The 21,123-nt window shown below is 36.7% G+C and overlaps 1 protein-coding gene across 1 annotated transcript in view; it reads right to left on the bottom strand.

Moving 5' to 3' along the window:
• Dbx2 (developing brain homeobox 2) overlaps positions 1-20,781 on the bottom strand; it is a 32,390-nt gene extending 11,609 nt beyond the window's left edge. Inside the window, exons 1-2 of the mRNA XM_026401406.2 lie at positions 20,382-20,781; positions 6,254-6,349 (exon numbers count right to left, since the gene is read on the bottom strand). Of these exons, the coding sequence (XP_026257191.2) occupies positions 6,254-6,349; positions 20,382-20,781 (496 nt within the window). The remainder of the gene's footprint in view (positions 1-6,253; positions 6,350-20,381) is intronic.
• Positions 20,782-21,123: the final 342 nt, after the last annotated feature.

Below are 21,123 nucleotides of genomic sequence, written 5' to 3'. Positions count from 1 at the left end.
CACCTCTATTTGAGGAAATCATTAGTATTAGTGTTATTTAATACTGTATCTTCCATACACATGTGGGGCTCAACAGGGGTCTATGTGTGTGCCAACTACATGCATCATGTCATGTCATCTTTACAACAATAGATATTACTATCCTCATTTTCCACAGAAAATAAACGAAGCTCCAGAAAGAAATTGTGTGTTCGAGAGCACACATCAAAGCAGAATAAAGCAAAGCAATGTTCTTCAAAATTACATTGACATTTTTCAAAGTTCTAAGTGAGCAGGGAAAGAAGTAAAGAGATGGGGAGAACCATTAAAATGGCAGAAAGACTTAGGGTAGAAAACGTTTCAGAGGCACAACTCTCTGGATCCTGAGTCATTCCCCTACTGCCTCCTCCAGATAAGCCCTGTGTGAAGGGCCTAGTGAAGGGCATGGCAAATGGAGGTGTGCCCTAGGTGCTGCTACTCTTGGGAGGAGAGGAGGGAGAGACAGGGAAACCAGCATTAGAGAATTCTAGTGACATTCATTGCCTTTCACTTTGGCCTTGACCTCTAGAAAATGACAACGCTGTCATTTTGCTGTCCTAGCAACTGGACAGCCCTATAGAATAAAGAAGGACCCCTGTCATTTTCTAAATATTGGCCTAAGACACAGTAGTTGCAGCTCTGTCCTATCCTTTCCCACTGTAATCCAGCAGAATCCTATCCCAAGAACAGTAGGATGCCAGCAATCTGTGTGGCCTTTACACTCACCTAGGCTCATCTGAATCTCTAGATTACTTCCCCCATTTGGGGCGGCACCCTTTGTCCCATATCCTTTTACCTATTGCTTCAGGAAGTCCTATAAACGTTTCTGGATCATGCCAGTTGCCCTTTGTCCCATCGTAGCTTCTAGCCCCCGCTGTGGTCCTGGCCCTGATCTCTGTTCCCTGTTCTATTCAGGCCTCTATGCCCAATCTATGCTGTGTTGGGGTCACAGCAGGCCAAGAAGTGCTCTCTCCTGCCATTCCTAATAAGTTGCATAACTTCAGGTTTTCTTTCTAGTTTCTCATATTAAAAACTAATTCCTATCACAGTAACCCCCTGACTTTGTAAGAAAAGTGATAAAACTAGTCTACGAAGTACCACCAAATCCAAATCTATCCCGACTTTTATTAAAAAAAATATTCATGATTATTTCAAGACAACTGAAGCTCAGGGCTATCAAAACCCTTTCAGAAAGAGAATTCTTTCATCCTTTTAGTGTATTCAATAACTTCTCAGAGATGGAACAGACAAGTGGTCATGTGTTTAATCTAGGCCTCTGCAACAGGCCAGCTAAAATGCCATCAGCATTTACTATTTACTCAAATGTACATTATTTCAAACCTCACATTGCTGTTCCTCTCTTCTGGGATCAGTGTCCCTCAAAAGTGAGGGAGCTCCCCTTGGTGGGCTCATCTTTTCCTACAGAAGCATTCTAACAGCTGTAACTTCCTGTCTCCTACGTTCAATATTCTCCTCTAGGATTTTCTCTTCCATGAAAAGCTTCCTCACCTTTCTTATTTTCTATCTTTGATGTGTGTACTCATGCATGCATATGTACTTGTGTATTATCAGACATAATTTTGGTAGATTTGAAGTTTGGAGGGAGAAGACATAGTATTTACCTAACCTGTCTATTTAAATTAAAAACCTGTCCTCCAACCTCCACATAGTCTAGTGATTGGGAATGCTATAATACTTATCACATACCTTGAATTGCTATAAATGTCTCTTATATTAAGCCCAAGTTTACCTTCCTCTATTCATTGGTCTTAATTCTACCCTTTAAATCCGTATTTCAGAAGGAAATAATATTTTTGTTTTCAAGCCAGGGATATTCAATTACTTTAAAAATTCCTTCACTATTTCAGTTGTTGCCTATTTCTTAAGCTGGTCTTTATAGGAGAGTTTGCTCAATATACCTTTCAAAGTGGGTCTCCAGAACTGAATAGGGTAGGCAATCTGAATATTTCAGTGTCCACTAGGACTATGGTCTTCCTTGTCTGGACAGCTGATCATTTAAAGCACAACCCAACAACCTCACATCATTCTGTAGGCACACAGAGCTCACAGTACATTCCTTCCCAGTTTTGCTCTACCCAGCAGTTCTCTCCCTCCTCTACCCTGTACTTGCATACTTGTTCTGGGGAACCTCAAATTAGTGTAAGCAGCCCTGTTAGATTTCATGTTCTGCTCAGGCAAGGACTACCTATAAGATCAGGGACAAGCACTCATATCTCCAAGCAGTTACTCCCCTCATCACCCTCTGGACTAAACATTTGGAGAAAAAAGGAACTCCACTCTAGGAATGTAACTGCAACACTTTCACTGCTCTCTTCAACTGCTGAATAGAGTCATCAACTTGGAAAACCCATTGTCTTTGAGCCTCTGACTTCTTTAAACATTCTTCTTGGTTGACCGAATGTCATTTATCTATGGAATACCCCTCCCTTCACTTTTGAGAAGACAATACCCATATTCAACTATTGCACAAACTCAATTACATTTTAGACAATATAATTAGGCTTCTTGTTTTATTGGAAAAAAAAATGCTACATCTCTCTTAAGATCCTACAGTGCTAAAGTTAAACATTCTATATATTTTTTAAAAAATTATGTGTGTTTGTGTATGCAGCCTTGTGTGAGTTTCCATAGGTCCTGGTTCGCTTCCACAGCCGGCTCACCACTCCAGCTGAGAGAGTAAAAGACTAACAGGTCAGATGATGAGATCACTAATCAAAATACAGCCCATTGTTGACAATTAAACTCACAGAACCAATCTACATTTGCAACAATAAAAAGAGTGTCCCTTCCCTGTCACCTTCAACTAAATTCTAAACTCAAACTCAGAAAGTATATTATGTTCTCTTCTGTTTCAACAAGGCAGGTAAGATGGTAAAATGATCTCAAAACACAAAATGTGAGTTCCTATCCTAAGAAAAAGGCAGAGTGGTTTGTGTCAGAAAAAAAATGTTTCCCCTGTTCAGACTTGCATATTGCTCAAAATTGAGGCTTTGTCTTTTAAGGCATAAAATTCTTGAAAGGTCAAATTCAAGTTGGGTACTTGAAGACAAAAATGGAATAATTACCTGATTAACTCAATGAGCTAACCTACATAATTAAGATTCCTATTTTTCTCAGGTAGTTTTTAAAAAGTCATTCTCCACATCATATCTGGAACTTGCCCTTTTATTTTATCTGAGAAATGTGTTATTTTGAAAAGAACTTCATGGATGTAATATCAAAGATTTTTCCATTCACTGGGTTGGGGAAGGGGAGAACTATTACCACTGCCTTTTAATTTCCCCCTCCCCCATAAGGGTTGTGCTTAAATAGCCTGTTAAACTATTTACTGCATGTGAGAAGGGCACTGGATGAATGACTGTTTCCACATTACAACAAGGAGTCAATTGTAAACCTAAGAAGTTAAAAATTAAATCAATATTAAACAAATGAATCATGTTCAGAGTCAAAAGGATATTCCACTTTCATAGTTACGACTGGGTTGATCTGATCCTTGGCTTTTGGAAAAAGTGAAGTCAACTTGTGAAACTGATGAGGGCCATCGATTTCATCAGTTATTAAAATTTTTAGTATAAACCTTAATTTTGGCTGACCAAGCAAAACTTAATACAAGTTCACTTGGACAGTTCATTTTCCTTCCTTTGTACGGTGGAAAATAATTTTAAAACTTGGGTATAAACATTGTTCTTATTATTAAAAGAAGTAGGGAAAAAAAGAAAATCTAGTAAACGCCTTCAGTAAAAAGGATTGTGCAGATTATACACCATTAACTGTTCTTGGTATCATGGTTATTTATGTAAAAGTCTTTACTGACTGCATAATTACACCATTTCATTATTAGTTGCTGCCAATATGAGTGAACATTATAAACAAAAAAGTAAATTCATTTTGGTGCATAACTAATAATGAGACACCAGTCTTTATTAAAAACATTTGTGTCATCTCTAAACCATCTTAAATGCCAACTTTAGAAAGGCAGGCAAACTAAATGCATCATTTATTATCCTAGATCAGAGGTGCACTGATTTTTAGCTTTATATTTATTTTTTTTTAAAAAAATATAAAATGCAAGACTTCCAACCTGCAGGGATAAACACAATAATTTACGACAATTATGCAAAGGACATAAAATAGGAAAGACCAAGGAATAGATGGAAGAAAGGCCATCTTACCCTCTCAAGCAGTCAAAGAGATGAAGTTGTCTAGGAAGTGTTGTTAGCATTACTATTATTTGTTCTATTTATTAAACTGGCCCAAACTTCCATGGCTCAGAGGCTCTTAAAATGCCACTATAAAATAAATACACGTACACACACACACACACTCACAGACATATGTGAATGTCCATCAGTTACGTGGCATTTTTCTTTGCCCACTTCTACTTACCTGAACTGTACCACCAGAGATTTTCTAAAGCAGAAGATAGTAGCATATCAGGGTGAAACAAATGAAACGAAGTGTGGGATCCCTTTTAACCTCCTCCCCCAGAATGTAACACCAAAGATTTAATTTTGCAGAGATGCCACTGTGGGCATGGTATCAGATATTTGGGTTTTTAAGGCCCCGCTCCCGAAATCTTGGCCTGCTACTCTAATATATGGTGATAAATGTCTCCTTAATTTGCACAACAGCTTTCAATCTTCTTCAGAGCAGACCACCTTGAAGGAGCGAGTAAAAGGTTTAGTCATGGTTTCTATTTTGCTATTTGAATTCAATACATTCTAATTAAATGGACAATTAATAGGTCACTTCCAAAATAGTAGTGTATCAGTCCTGGTTAATAAACAATCCCCACAGTTGATAATGGGCCCTATGTATTCAGCAAGTCCCTGTATACACTCAGCTCATCCACTAAATCCCTTTTCAGGTGGACAGGGTTATATGGGAAGATGAGCTAGAATGAGTCTATAAAAGTCAGTTTCATTCACTGCTTTATTTTTCAGTCAAGTGCTTTAAATGGTGTCCAGAAATTCACTTGGAATGTGAGACAGGAGAAAAGACTGACACACAGAGCCTTGCTTTATGACCATACAAAAGGGCAACTGACCCTTGCCCAAGCCTTTTCCATGTGAAATGGCTCCTAAAGTTCATCTGCAGAGTGAAAAATCGTGGTGAGGTCGCGTGTGGATGAGTCAAGTGAAAGTGATGATTGGTCACGGGTCTGTCACCCATTGTGCTGGGTCCCAGCCATGTAAAGTGCTCTGTGGGAAAGTATCAGCCCCCTAAAGAGATGCTCAGAAGCTTGAAGCTCATTAAACGGCCAGCATTTGCTGCCTCACTTGTCAGGAATCATTCTGTTGAGCAACTGCTCTCCTGAAACATTCATAAAACACATGCACTGAGGCAGCAAGGAGCTGAATTCAACCGTGATAGAGCTCTGTACTTTAGTCTGACTCAACTCTTATTTCACTTTCACCTGACAGAACTGTTAACTGAATCAATGTTTTCTCCTAGGCAGCTGAGATAAACGCATCCCTCCACTGGACTTCTTTATCATCAACACAAATTCTCTACCTACAGATTCTTACCTTAGCAAGACATCTCAAGACCCAGGTGAACTTTACTTGCAGCTAGACATCTGTCTTTGCAAGTGACAGTGTGTGTGTGTGCACGCGCTGTGAGTTTTGGAAAGTTCATCCTTCTCTTTCCAGGCCCCCCCCCCACCCTGTGCTATTAAATTTTTGCTTGTATGATTTTTAATGTCTGCCTGAAAGCATGTCCTATAGCTCTGGCTGGTTTTCTTCACGATGATAAAGAGGAGGTATTTATCCTCTCTCACAATCTTGGCAATTTTTAATGTTTTTCTACAGACACCTTATGACTTCGTGTCACATTTTAAACTGGATGGAATTTTACACAGCAGTTTCTTTGCCTGCCTTCCTTTCTTTTTTCTTCTTTAAAGGAGTGTTGTTACACATTTCAGAAAGAGCCAAACTGGTCCCTCAGAGATCTTTTTATATCAAATGGAAAACAAGTTGCTTTCCTTGGTATGTCAGCCCTAGGTTTCAAAGCCATTAGAAACTGCTCACAATTGCTCACTGTGCTGAGGTTTGATAAATCTCTGGAAGCCTTCTGAATAGGATCGCTGTGATTTTTAGTGAGGAATTAGCTCCTTGCCATTGCATTACCAATTAGCTTCCCTGAGCACATTAAATCCTGCTGCTCTGGTTTACAGAATAACTGAGGCATTGCTGATGAATCATTAAAAACTTACTTGGAAAAGCGGAGGGGGATGCAGGGCGCCGACAGGACCCACCACAGCACGCAGAGTAGAATGCTGGAGCACTCAGAAGAAAAGGTTTGGGAGGCCCTGCAGAGAAAGCATTGGTCTCCTTGATCAGCCATTCTTTTAGACAATATTCAAAATTCCACTTTTCTAATTTTCTGAGTAAAAGCCCTTCATTTTCTTAGTTATTCCATTATAACTCATACTGAAATTAAAGTCACATTAAAGTACACTTCATCTGTCAAAGTGCTTGCTAAATAATTTCAGCAAGATTTGGAAGATGTAGTGGAGATATCAAAATTATAAGTTCTTGTCCTGTGAGGTCATAATTACAAGTAGTGAATATCTAATATTCCTTTATTTAAGATATCTAGAGTAACACCGTCCAAGAAAAAACTATCCGGGATGACGCAAACATCGGTGTCTGTCCTGTCCTACATCTTAACTACTAGCCAAATCTAGTAGCTCCTGAAATGTAGCTAATGTGACAAAGCAACTGAAATTTTAACCCAAATTAATTAAATTAAATAGACTCATGTGACTAGGGCCTATGACATTAAATAACACAGCTCTAAAATATTCTACTTACCAAGGAACAATTTAAATGTTATGTGCTTACATTTAATTTTGAAAAAGATTATATCACTTTATTAAGTTTATTTGAAATATATACTGAACTAAATTCCCAAGTTTGTGATAATTCATTTACTGAACAATTCCTCAATAAAAAGTGGTGTTTCTGATCATATGTACATGTTTTTAAGTATTTGAGAATAATCCTATTTTATCTCCAGAGAAATTCAGTTAAACTGAAAGTCTTTATAGTGTTTATAGTGTAGTGATTTGCCAAAAAATTCTGTTCTCATTTTATTAAATTGTTACTCATAAAATTTTCAAGAGATATGCATGAAACAGTTATGATTAGTCTTGTAGCAAATGTATGTAAAGGAGACCCATTTTTGTGTCCAAAAAATTCTACAAATTTTTTGAAGTTTCATTATCATTATAGACCATTCTAAAATTTTGAGTATAAATACCATCATAGAAATTATATATCACTTCAATTGAAATTAACATTTTAAGTGAAATTTTTTACTGTATTCCCCAGTTGATGAAAAATAGTTATAAGGGTGTTATAGAATTTAAACAACAATTCTCCTTTATTGAGAACTTCCCATATGCCAGGCTTTGGTTAAGTAGCTTAAATATACTGTCCTTAATACAGTGGGTTTAATACAATATAAATGTGGTTAAGGTTTCCTGAAGGCGGGCACTTGCTTTAATCACAGCATACCAGGCAGAGTGCCTAGCACATCATAAATTATCAATATTTTGTAACTAAATGAATGTTCTTCAAGACTAAGACATTTCCCTCATGTTCTTAGGGAAGAATCAAGGATCAAACTTTAAGCCCTTGCTTGCTCCCCCACACACCTCCTTCATGGTATCTTTCATAATTGATGACCTTGGAACTTAAAACATGACTTGAAAATAAATAGTTTTGCTATTCTCCTGTCATATTCAAGTGACAAATTCTTTCATTTTCTTAATTACACAAGGGAATATTGTCTTGACATGACTACATACCTTTCTGAAGAACACAGTACTTTCAGATTCACATTTTAATCAATTGATAAATGCATGCTTATTTTCATCAATTATTTAAAGCAGATGTCAACACAAACATATTTCCCAGTTAAAAATAATTATAGTATTTTAGGGTCCTGAAAACCCTTACAAATTAGTCATAAATGCAGATTTCTTCCTTTAATACAATGGAGAGTTTGGATATTAATGTTCTCAGACTTTTTAAGTATCTGGATTTCCAGAGAATAGTGTTTAACACTGTTTGGAAAATATGGCAACTAAGGCAAAGGTATGAAAAGGAGAATATTTTGGTGTTCAAAAAGTTCAAAAACTTTTTTTAGTTTTATTTTTATCATAAATTGTTCTAATATCAATTATAAAACCATCAGAGTAATTAAAAATCATTTAAATTTTATCTCTTGAATTATATTACAAGAACATGACATTATTTAGGCAGATTTATATTTCCATAATTACCATGGACATATGAAGTACTTTGAAAAATTGAATTATGTTTCTAAATATAAAAATTGCCTCATTGTATTTATTATCAAGCATTTATGTTAACTCCTTCTTTCTTTCTTTCTTTTTTTTTTCTTTTTAGGTAGAAGGAAAAAATTCAGTAATGTTGCATTTACATACATAAAATTAAACATTTATTATGCTAGGAGGAAATGCCAAAGAAAATCTATTTGCTTATTATTTGCTGTTCAATATAGAACACAGGAAATAAGATCGTACCCAAGTAAAACCACTGAAATAATAACGCAAGGTATATATAAATTAGATAATTTCTATTCTAGCCAAAATGTTTCTCAGTCTACCATCCCATTTCCCCTAAAAATGGGAAAACAAAAGATTAAAGAAAACAGATTATTTCCTTAAGTAATCAATTAAATACATTTGTGATAAATGTGGTTTGAAGATGTCTGATTTTATTATTAAATTTTTCCAGAAAGAGTTTTAATGGAACAGCCCATTACCCTACATGAAAGTTGTAATTAAAATGACAGTTTCAAAATCTGTAATTACAAAAAATGTCAAAGTCTACAGTAACAATTCCAGTTTGGCTAAAGAACTGGCTTTCATACTTTGTGACAAGACCAAGCTTGAGGTTCTATTGTATAGAAGTTCTTCACCATTTTAAATCATCTCTTTGACACATATATTTACACAGGAGATTAGTCAATTCCTGATTGCTATACATAAATACACCTTGTTTAAGCTGGTTTATGTGGAAATCACTGTGAAATTCCAATTAAGTGCTCCTTTTTTTTCACATGCTCCTACTCTGACATAAGTCAAATGCTAATCTATCTGAGCATGTGATTGCCTTGGTGCTCAATGGCAACAGGAAATAATTATTTAAAATAATGCAATGCATTTAAAATATATTTTGAACTTTTAACATTTGTAAGCCACATACTTTTTTTAAAAATGAGGAAAAGAGAAAACTCAACATTCATGAAAATAAAGTGACAAGTGAACAGATGTGTGAAAACTTTTGTAAGCCTTAAGATCTACTTCGAAGACGCTCTGAAAAATGCAGGGGGGAAAAAGGCCATTTAATACTGGATGATAAGCATTCAAACCCCATCAATGCAGTTTAGATGCAATTACTTCATCATTCAACTGTGTTAAGAATGACTCATGGTAGACTTACTGAACAAGAGTCATAATGATAATATTTAAGGAGTGTTTACTATAGTCAGGCACTGGACTGGCTACGAATTTAACACAAGCCATTTCATTGCTTCATTCATTAACATTCAACTTCAAATGGGCCTCTGTCCAGAATGTGATTATGATCACTTTCACCAAAGTAAAAAAGTAGGCAAGAGAAACAATAAGGATTTTTGTAATTAGTTATTAGCCATGAGGGGTAGGGATTTCATTTACAGACTCTGCCAGTTATTCCAAGCTGGACTCCAGAAAAATAGACACACCTCCTAAGATCCCCAAGAGAGAAAAAGAATGTCCTTTCCTATGAAAAGAGCACCCATGGGACAGGTTCTAAGCATGATCTCGGGTCCTATTGGTACAGCATTTCAAGATACTCCAAATTTCATATTCCACCAACAAATCAAACTTCCATTTTCTATGGGAAGTTGTTACAACTCACAAACAAAACGATTTAAATTTTTTGGAACTAAACCAGAATCTTCCTGCAACCAAATGACTAAATTCATTCATTTCCAGAAAACTTTATAAACTTTCCACACCTCATCAAAGGTTCTAATTTATTTGAAGACACAGATTCAAAGTGTCTTTTAATTATTTTGAATATCAATTTTAGATGGGAACTTAGAGCCAACTTAAAGGTGAACTGGCCTTACTTTTTCAAAACTAAATAGATCAAAATAGATCGCTATATGATGTAAATATCCCAAGCAAAGAATAGTTACAAGCCTAACTATAAAGAAATTATTTTCAACATTCTGTTGTCTAGAAAACAATTATTTTAGTTGACTTTTGTTATTTTCATTCTTCTTTATTGATGGAGAAGAACCATGGAGATCAATTGGTGTGAAACCAATTCTTTTTATTATCACTGCAAACTGTGGTACTAACTGACTTGAGGTGACATTTCAAAGACAAAATACCAAAGATCACCAATAAAACTTTTAAATAAATTTCAGCGTTCCATTGTAATGCTACGCAGACTGAAGCACATTTCAAGGAAGATGAGGAGAAATGAGACAAGGTTCCAATATATCCTACTACTGCAGAAGGTCAAAATAGTAAAAATAAAAATCTCTGGGAAAGAACAACAGGGAATTAAATAATTTTGAAAGGTTAGTTTTAATGATCTCCTTCAAGTACCAGGTACACAGACTCTGGGAATAAAGAAACCTAAACTTCTGATTTGAAAATAATATACAACTGAACAGATAATCTAGAGAAAAAAACTCTTAAAGAATAGTGAAACATTTTCCTTGAGTAGTTAGATCTAAGAAATATCAGTTATTTAATGAGATTTGATTTATTTATCACGCAGTCAACCTAAAAGCAATTCATTTAGTGATTCAATTGCAATCCTTGCCCTCAATCAGCAGGGAAAAAAAGTTAGATAAATTCATCCTTTCCCCTCTGTTCATTGAGAAACAATAGAAGTCAGTATTTTTTGCCCCAAGAGTATTTTCCAGACAGAAAAACATAGGTCTTAATGTTTTTTTAAATTTTTTATATTTATTTATTAGTTGTAATTGGACACAATATCTTTATTTCACATATTTATTTTTATGTGGTGCTGAGGCTCGAACCCAGAGTCTCACACATGGGAGGTGAGTGCTCTACTGCTGAGCCACAACCCCAGACCCTGTCTTAATGTTTTAATACAGCTCTTTAAGAAGCCAAATCAAGTGCAGTTTGATTCTGTCCTTTTAATTCAAGGCAAATAATATGGATCACCTATCATCTATCAAATGCCAGGTGTTGCACTGTGTACTGGGACAAGTTTCCCTTCCTACAAGAATTTATGATTCTAAAAAAGAAAACAAAACAAAAACTTCCTTAACTTAAATATCTGACTATGTTAATGAAAAATGAAATATAAAAATTTCTCAGTACTCCACATTAAATATATTCTGTCAAAGCTGAGGCACTCCCCAAGGAAAGATGAAATTTAAGAATTTCATACTGTGCATTTCCCTAACCAGTGGTTCTCAACACATTGGGATTACCTGGGCTATTTTTCAAAGACACAGATACCTGGTCCCCACACCAACTGGGTTAAATCAGAGTAGGTAGGAGTGGGTACCTTGCACAGAATTTTTTTGTGTGTGTGTGCCAGGGATTGAACTCAGGGGCACTCAACCACTGAGCCATATCCCGAACCCTAATTTATATTCTATTTAGAGACAATGTCTCACTGAGTTGCTTAGTGCCTCTCAGTTGCCGAGGCTGGCTTTGAACTCGCAATCCTCCTGTCTCAGCCTCCCAAGCGGGAGGGATTACAGGCATGCACCACTGCCCCAGCTTGCACAGCATTTTTTTAAACAAATTCCACAAGTGATTATAATGGCTAGTGAGTATGAGATCACTGAAAAGAACATAAAACAATTTCTGATACTTAACAGTCACTCAATAAATGTTAGCCTTTCTCCTGCCATTATTACGTAATTCCAGATCCATAATAACATAACACATAAAAAGAAACAATATGGTCCAGACTTCTACTGAAATAGAAGCAAATAAAAAGAATATTGTTAGGAAGGTTTGGTCAAAGAAGGCTTTAAGCAGGAGAAACATCTTAATTAGGACCTTTATCTATTTTGGAAGTATTTGGAATGACAAAAAGAAAAGAAAAGACCGCATTGGGGGTTAAGTCATATGAACAAAGGAAAGGAGGTAAGAATGGTTAGGATGCATGAAAAAGCTTAAGAAGAACAGTCTGGTACTGGGACAAGGTCAAAGGGACAAGAGTGGCTAGAAGAGATCAATGTTGCTGAGGGAATGAGGTCCTGAAAGCCAAAGAGATTATTTTCTTTGATTGTCATCAACGAGGATAATTTATGTTTTCCTGGGTAGCTGGGTAATATGATGAAAGCTACATTTCAGGAAAATTCACCTGGAGTGGTGGCTGAGATGAAATGGGAAAAGGAAAGTCTATAGGGAAGGTTGTGACCATAGTAACACTGTGTAGCAAGAGGCAACCATAAGCATTACTTGTTTGGACACTTCCATCAACATTTTCTCATGAATCCTCACAACTGCAACTACTGGATAGAAGCTGGTTTCCCCTCCAGCTGTGGGACATTAGTCATTGTGACTGTCCACTGTTGTTGTTGTCTAGGGTCACCAGCTTTGCTGCCTCACCCTTTTGAGAAGTTTTCATTAGCAGCTCCAAAACAAAAAAGCTAAATTTTAGGAAATGTTTTGCTCTACTTTATTTATAAATTCAGTGTCACAGAAGAGAAATGGTATCTGTAGCCCTTGAAACTCTACTTCTAAAAGGCTTTGCTTTCCTCTCTGAGCATCTAGCTATACACCACTGTATGTGATTAATTCCTACCTGGTCAAAATAAGATGGGTATAGTGGGAACTGTGTCTGATGTTCATCATCCTTATTTCACCCCCTGGAAGATTTTAAATGCCTGCAAATTATTTGGTATTCCTTCCATTGAAAGGTGTGGTCTCTCTCCCCTCCTCTTGAATTTGGGAGGGTCTTAGTGACTTGCTTAATACAGAAAAATGACAGTAGTGACATTCTGGAATTTGCTGGACTAGTTCATAAGTTAAAAAGTATAAGACCTGGTCTGGGAGGTTTCCAGAATGTCACAGAAGTTCCAGAATGTCCGGAATATCGACAGTTCCAAAACCGTGTGGGGTTTTTGGAATGTTCGCTCTCTTGGAAAGCTCTCTTTAAGAACCCAGACTCTGCACAATAAGAAGGTCAAGCCACCAGGAAAATCCAAGCATGGGTGCTGCAATGAACAGCTCCAGTTGAGCACCTAGTCTACAGCCAATGTCAACTGCCAGTCAGGTGAGTAGCCCTAGACATCTAGACAGTAGATCCTCCAGATGACTGCAGCCCCAACTGGAAACCAACTGTAACTGTACCAGATTCCAAGTGAGAATCTCCCTACTGAACCCAGTCAGTGCACAAAACTGTGAGGGAAAAATAATATGGTTTCTTTTAAGCCACCAAGTTTTGGAATGGGTTCTTGTACAGCAATACCTCTTTTTCTAACAGTTTATTTATGGTGAAGTAGTGGGAAGAAGTTTTTCACATCTTTTCCTGTTCCTTCTCAATGGGCTCTGACTTATGTGCTTGAAAGTCAAGTGCTGACCCGACCATCTGTTCACATTTTGAAATTTAAAAAAGCAGAGGTTCAAAGAAGTTTTAGGAATTGCTTAGGGTTATTCAATCGGTAATATAAAGAGCTTAGACTTGAATTTAAACCTTAAAATGACACAAATGCTGATAAAACTAGATCAGAAAACCATATGGTTGTTAAAAATTTACCAAACTTGTCACTTATGCTTTGGAGGAAGCATTGTCAATGTTTATTATTTTTATTATACTTTTTTATTATTATAAAGGACCTAAAAGTAAATATGTTAGGCTTTGTGAGCACAAAGTCTCTTGGATTAATTGCAATGCAAAAGTACCTATAAAGAATTCATAAATTAGAAGGTATGATTCTATTCTTGATTGAAGAGTCAGATTGTGTTTTTGTTTCAGACCCCATATGAACTACAGGATTGGTACAATGCACTTTAACTCAACTCAGCCTCAGGTTAGTCTATTTAAAAACTTGCCAAGCAGTCATGCTTTTATTATCTTGTGAATATACATAAATTTTCTCAAAGAATAACAAACTCCTTCCCATAGTTTAATTGAGAAAAATATTAGAGATTTGAAGTTTTTAAGAACACATAATTTGGCGTCTTCTCAAGCAGACATGTAGAAATATAATATATATTTTATTTCTGATGGTCATTTAGAATTATGAAGATTAAGGTTTTATTGAAAAGTGAAAAACCTAATTCATCTTTGGAATATTTATAAATAACAAGTCAATTAAATATCCCACAATATATTTTAAACAGGTTCATCACCCCCCTCTTTCTTTCTTCTTCTTCTTTTTTTTTTTCTCTTTCATTTTCCTGGATTCTTTGGTTCTGAAAGAAAAGTCTAAAAACTTCTAGAGGCTTTTTGATCTTTGACTTCAGAGAGAATTTTAGTGCCTCAAGTTTACTGTTCACATAACTCACAAAACTATGCCCCTGAAATATTCACAACTAATAACTGGTTGACAAAATGAATAATGCTATTAAAAATGAAATCAGTTATGGTAACTTTATATAAAGTGATGAATCATTTGGCATTGCCAAGTTAAGAACTGACTGGAGGCTAAAAAGAATTAAAGGGAGAGATTTCATTAAAAGTGGAAACATTACTTAAAGTGAAATAAAATATTTTGGAATAAAATATACAAGGGTCTGGTAAGCATATTATGTGCTAAGGCAAAAATCCAATTTCTTACTAAGAGAGTATAAAATAGAAACATGATCTAATGAAGTCTTAAATGAGGATTCTAACAAGCATTCCTAGATAAAATCATATTGTTTTATTTTACAATTTGCCTTTCACTCCTGGCAGACTCCAGGTGCATTTCAATGAAAACTTAAGTTATTTAAACTGATCTAAAATGTGTACTTACACTGTATATAAAGAAAAAAATAGGAGCTGGTGTAGTGGTGCACACCTGTAATTTCAGTGACTCGGGAGGCTAAGATAGAAGAACTGCAAGTTCAAGACCAACCTCAGCAACTTAATGAGGCCCTGTTTCAAAATTTTTTTAAAAAATGGCTCTGGGTATAGCTCAATGTAAAACACCCTTGGGGTCAAGCCCCACTACCATAAAAAACAAACAAACAAACAAAAAACTGTAAGAAAAAACTTTAAGGGCAGCAAATAAAATTCCCTCAAAACAAATAAGATGGATTCTCAAGTTATGAACAATGTCAACAGAACATTTTACTTCTGTAAAAACCTTTCCTATGTCAAAGAACCTCAAAGCATTTTATGAACAAAACTATTAAACAGAAATGCAGAGAGGTTGTCTCCTTGGATACTTTCAAGTTGTTATCATTTCTATCATTGTTCAGCGGCAAACAAAACCATGAAATATCTACTTACAGCAAAGAGAGATGTTTTCTGGTGGGCACAGGAACAAGAATGAAGTGACACATACAAAGAGGAAGTCCAAAGCACAGCTTAGGTTCCAAGATTTGAGCCACAATGATGGCAAGCAAACATAAAGTGCTAGGGACAGAGTTCAGTGGTAGAGTGCTTGCCTAGCATGTGCAAGGCCCTGGTTTCTGTCCCTAGCACCATTAAAAAAAAAAAAAGTCTAGATAGATAGGCAGATCAATAGATAAAGTCAACTTGACAATCCCTTTAAATAGCCCATCACATGTGGTACCCTTACTTAGTATCTTTATTTTTAAATTCTACATAAGCCTGTACTTAAATTTCTGGGCATTCAATCCATTTTACCTCTTAAAATTACCCCTCAAATATCTAAAGTAAATAAGAGTTAGTACAAAATACTAAATGTTCCTATTTGACTGCTGGATTTACTCCTTTATTTTGTTATTAAACCTCAATAGCTTAAATATAAGTTACCATATTGTGATTGACTTGGTTGAACAAAGTAGAGAAGCATGTATTGGGGGTAGGAGATGAACAGATGCTAAAGTTGAAGGCAAATTAAGTGTATATAAATTGTTGTCCCACTGCAGCTGCAACTCAGATATTATTTTCTAAGGAGTGTGGCTTACTCCATCAGTACCAAACATAAAAGGACTACCTATAAGTTCTATTAGTACTATTTAATGCAAGAATTTCTCAAACCTGAAGGTATTGATGAACTTAGAGGCCATTTAACAATTTGTTCACAGCAGATTATTCAGAAACTATGTAAAAGGTATTGATATAAGTTACCTACAAAGATATATTAAGCAGAATAAAAATATATACAGATAGAGCAAAATATGGTTCTGATATTATCTATAAATTCTACCAAAGGAATGCTGGGCTAATGGCCAGAGTAAAAAACTGCTAGCATAGGTACCATCATTGTTCTGTTCTGGGTCGACACTCTCATCCTGGTTCTGGGTCAGCATTAACATTTAAGATTGCAATATTTCATTTTTCCAAAACAAACCTAGAGCTTAGTTTGACAACAAAAATTACAAACTGAATTAAATTAGATCACAAAGTCTTCAGTTAGACTGGAATCCTCGCTTTGAACACAGATTCATCCTTTATCCATATTCCAACTGCCTAAAATGTATGACAGTCTATATCACTTCCTATTTTCAGTGTATCTCAATAAATGAGGAATAAAGTACCATTTTGAATACAAAACATAAATGTATGTAATTTCAGACAAAATCAAGGAATAATAGGTAAACAACCCTAGCTGAATGACAACAAAAAATACTAAGGATCTTCCATTTCTGTCCTATGGAGTACCACTCACTTGGCAAAATTACTTTTTAACAAAAAATAACAAACTTACTTATCCAGAATGAATATCGTCTTTCCAATCATTTTATATGCAGCACAAGATTTAATACAAAATAGGTTTTGTCAATTATTTCTAAAATAACAAATGTTACTAAAAAGCAAAACTATTTGCTCTATTTATTTTGAAGAACACCGATGTCATTACCATCAATTTGAAAATTCACGGCATTCTCATAACCAAGATAAATTAAAAATACTCAGCTTTTCGCATTCCAAATCCTTTTATACATAAGCATGTGGGTATTTAAATCTATAACAATACTTTCCAAATACTGACATTAGCGAACTTTGGAGGGAGGATCTTTGACCATTAGGATTTTACTCAGAAAGCCTCCAAATTTCCACTAATAAACTATAACAGGTCTGAGACTTTTTTTTTTTCTCAGATAAAAAAAGTGGAGGTGAATCTATTCATTACACACTACTGCACTAAATGTGCCCCTCTCAAACCTTCCAGGATATTCTTTGATTATAAAGGAATGTGTTTAAATTATTCTATATAAACAATTGAACAATACATAATTTGAAGTGTTCCTTTTCTTGCTCTAAATATTCAAACCTGCCAGTTTTCAGGATGAAGCACTGACAGCTATACTTTCATCCATGACCTGTAAAGCTGGGTTACCACTCACCTGTCCCCACCTTTCAGATATGTCTTATGACAAGAAAGTCAATTTCTTTCCTTATAAGCTGAGATATAAAATCACAATCTGATTTATTAGGGTGACTGGAATACAACTGGTTGTCCCATTCCTTTTCAGGTTATCATAGTCAATGAAGGCAAACTAAAGTGCCAATTTGAAGATTTGGAGGAAAAAAAAAAACTTTTTCTGCTTCACAACACCACAGATATTTCAAGTAATATTTGGGATGGAAATAAAATTAGTAAGTGAAACAATATTTTTCATTGTAGAAAGAGATGAATCCCAACAGCTAACTTGTTGGCCCATTATGAAGATTAAAAAAGCTAATGAATGATTGATTGGTAACCTATAGAACATGGAATGTAAGCCCCCACATGGGTAGTTATTTCTTTTGTTCCATTATTATGCCAAGATTCTAAAACAGAAGTTGATACATGAGACACCCTCAGTAAGCATTTACTAAATTAAATATATAGTATAATTAGTAGTAGGTAATCAAAATTATGAAGCAAAAATACACATAGTGGCATAAATCCCTTAAATTTTAAATAATGCAGTATTTCATTAGTGCACTTAAAAATAACTCTGCATGTCCTTATTCAACATCTAGACAGATGCAATCAACAAATTAAGTTGAAATAAAGCGGGTTGTCAATATGTACAAATTATTAAAATCATATTTTATAATTTTACCCCAAGTTAGTGTCTAAAAGATTAGTACTAATTGTTCACTGATATTTCAAAAAGAAATATTGTTATCTTTCTGAAAACAATAGCTCTTTTATGCTCTCTACAGAACATCAATCACTAGTTCATACTCACCTAATTTCCAGGTAACAGCTAAAATCATTGGCACTCATTACAACTTCATAATTTACACTACATAAAGAATTTCTATGACATTTAGTAAGACAAGAATCTGTCACTTAAATAAAACTAGGACAATGTTCAGAAAATTATATCACTTGTTAAATTATAAAAATAAATGTAAATTCTGGTTTTAAAAAGCACAAACTTATGGGGCTTTTTCCTTCTTTAGATATTTTCCCACTTTCAAAAATTGGATGCATTCTTTACAAAAATGCCCTTTGAAACAAAAGGTTGTTTGTTCAAGTGAAAATTAACCTAGGAACACATCAAGTCTTCATGAGGGTTGACCAAAACATTTGATAATATATACGCTTAATCTTTCATTTAAAAGGAAATATATATTCTTGTACCCTCTTATTTATTCCAAAAAATAATTTTTGAGTTTTTATACTTTAATATGTGCACAAGAATGAATATGCTCCTGAAAATAAAAACAACATAGTTAGAAAATCCTTTGCCCACCCATTGTGATATTTTGAAAGAAATGGATACATACATGAAATAATTTTAATAGTTATTGAACAATCTGAATTTGATGTGCATTTGGTTTATTTAATTGGTAAAATCCTCACAGTTTAAATTATGTATTTTTTCATGGTTGAGAAGCCAATCACTAACAATTTAAGAATTCTTGAAAAATAATTTCTACGAACACAATACCGGTAAATCCATCAAGTTATTCAAATCAACAAAGTTTCTTGACAATTTATGAGATTAGTTACTAATTCTTTGTTTATGTAACCCTGCTTTACATGTTTCTAATTTTCCTCATATTTCAGAAGCAAAGCGATCCACACTTACAAGGCACATAAGCCTTGCCTTAACTTTATCTATTCCTGTTCCTAAATGCATTTAGGTTTTACACTATGTGAATGAGACCTGTGTTCATATAATTATATTTGTTCCATTCTGTTAGTAACCATTTCAAGCTGAAAGACTAGGACAGGTTCTAAACATGTTAAATTCTATAAAGCCATTAGTAATAAATTTGATCCGGCAGTTCGCTGGGACAATGGAAAATGCTGAAAAAGCATCTATTAGTCATTCTGAACAAACCCACTGGGATTAAAAGAATGAGTTAAGATCGTCTAAGGACGCAGCCAAAAATTAATCCAATTGGATCTCAGTTTCCAAGTCTCTAAGAAACATATCCTTTTATCATCGCTAATTTCGGCAGCCTCCCTATAAACTTTACCTAATGTTTGACTCAACAGTCTGCATTCTTCGTCCCAATCCAACGCAAATAAATAACACGGTACAAAGCTAGTTTTTATACGGTAAAACTAACGTAAACCCAAACTGTCCTTCTCTTGGTAAATTCCCATTTATTGGTGAACTTCCTACTCCAGTTGCCAATTCAGCTGTTTTTCAGCTCAGCGCGAAGAAAAAAAAAAGTCGGCCTTGATTTCTTTGCGCCTAAAATGTTAAAAAAGAGGAAAGAGAGCCAAAACTTTGCTCAACTCTTCTTCCAAAGACCTTTTCCTGAACAACCCAGACCGTCGCAACGGTGGATGGCAACAGCCCGCAAAGCGGACCTCTGGACTCTCCTTGCCAAGAACTTTCCCGAGGGCGGCCTTCCGGACCTGAGCGGGGAGACTAAAAACGCTGTACTTGGGAAACCCCATGAAACTGGTCCAGCCTCACAGGCATCGCGGAACTGAGATGCCCTTTCCGGTTAGAGGTGCCTTCAGGGTTTTCCCGTTAAAGCCCCAAAGTCAAGGTAGCCCTACCACCTGTCCAAAGAAGGAGACAGGACAGAAACTATGGGCTGAGATGGGGCAAAATAATAATAATAATAATCACAAAAAGTGGTGGTTCCCTCTTACTCCCCAAGTGGCATCTCCACTAAATCTCGACATGCTCCAGGAAGGTCCCAGGCTGGCACTCCCTTGGTGCAGTGCGCCCTGCTGGCGAGCCCAGTGGGGCGCCCGCCTGGGCGTCGGCGCGGCTGAGAAAGGAAGAGCTGGCTCACCTGGGGCAGAAGGCTGGAAAGCACAGTCTCGGTCCTCCGGAGCCCGGCCCGGCAGCCTCGCGCCGTCCGCCGAGGGGCTGAGCACTTGAAATGCCCACCGCGTGCCGTAGGGTGCCCCGGCGGGGCCGACTTGCTCGGCTGCTGGGCACAGCTTGAGGGGAACGGGGCTGGCGGGCAGGGGCCGGAGCTGCGCGCCCGCAGCTGTGACTAGGGAGGCCGCGGGGCCGTGGGGTGGGGGTGGCTGCAGCCCGTCGACCGGGGAGCCTCCGACCCGCAGCAAGTTCTCGATCAGGAAACTCTTGCCCAGGTTGCCAAAGCCCGGCGCTGCCGGGAGGTTGAGGAGCGCGGAGGAAGCCACCACGTCCCAGTACGCGCCCGCTGCCACGGAGCTGGGGAGCATAGTGCGGCGCCCGCGGGCCAGTTGCACCCGCCTGTAGCCCGCGCCCCGTGCCGGATCGGCCACCGCTTCTCACCGCCGCCTCCCCCGGGCTGGAGTGCGCTGAGCCCAGCGTGGAGGAGAGGGCACCGAGGACGCCGCAGGCTTGGGACGGTATTATTTATTTGCGTTGGTCGTTTCTTTTTTTAAGGGATGGGAGGAGTGAGGGTGGGAGGGGGAAGCGGTGCGTCCCCCTGACCGGCCGCGTAAACTCTGGGAGCGCTGGGGGGGAATCTATACAAATCGGGAAGGTTTTTTTTTTTTCTTTTTTTTCTAGAAGGACAGAAGGTGTGCCCAGCTCATCCA

This window comes from Urocitellus parryii, chromosome 5 (genome assembly GCF_045843805.1).
Source record: "Urocitellus parryii isolate mUroPar1 chromosome 5, mUroPar1.hap1, whole genome shotgun sequence".
NCBI lineage: Eukaryota > Metazoa > Chordata > Mammalia > Rodentia > Sciuridae > Urocitellus > Urocitellus parryii.
This window is presented reverse-complemented; position numbering and strand designations above follow the sequence as displayed.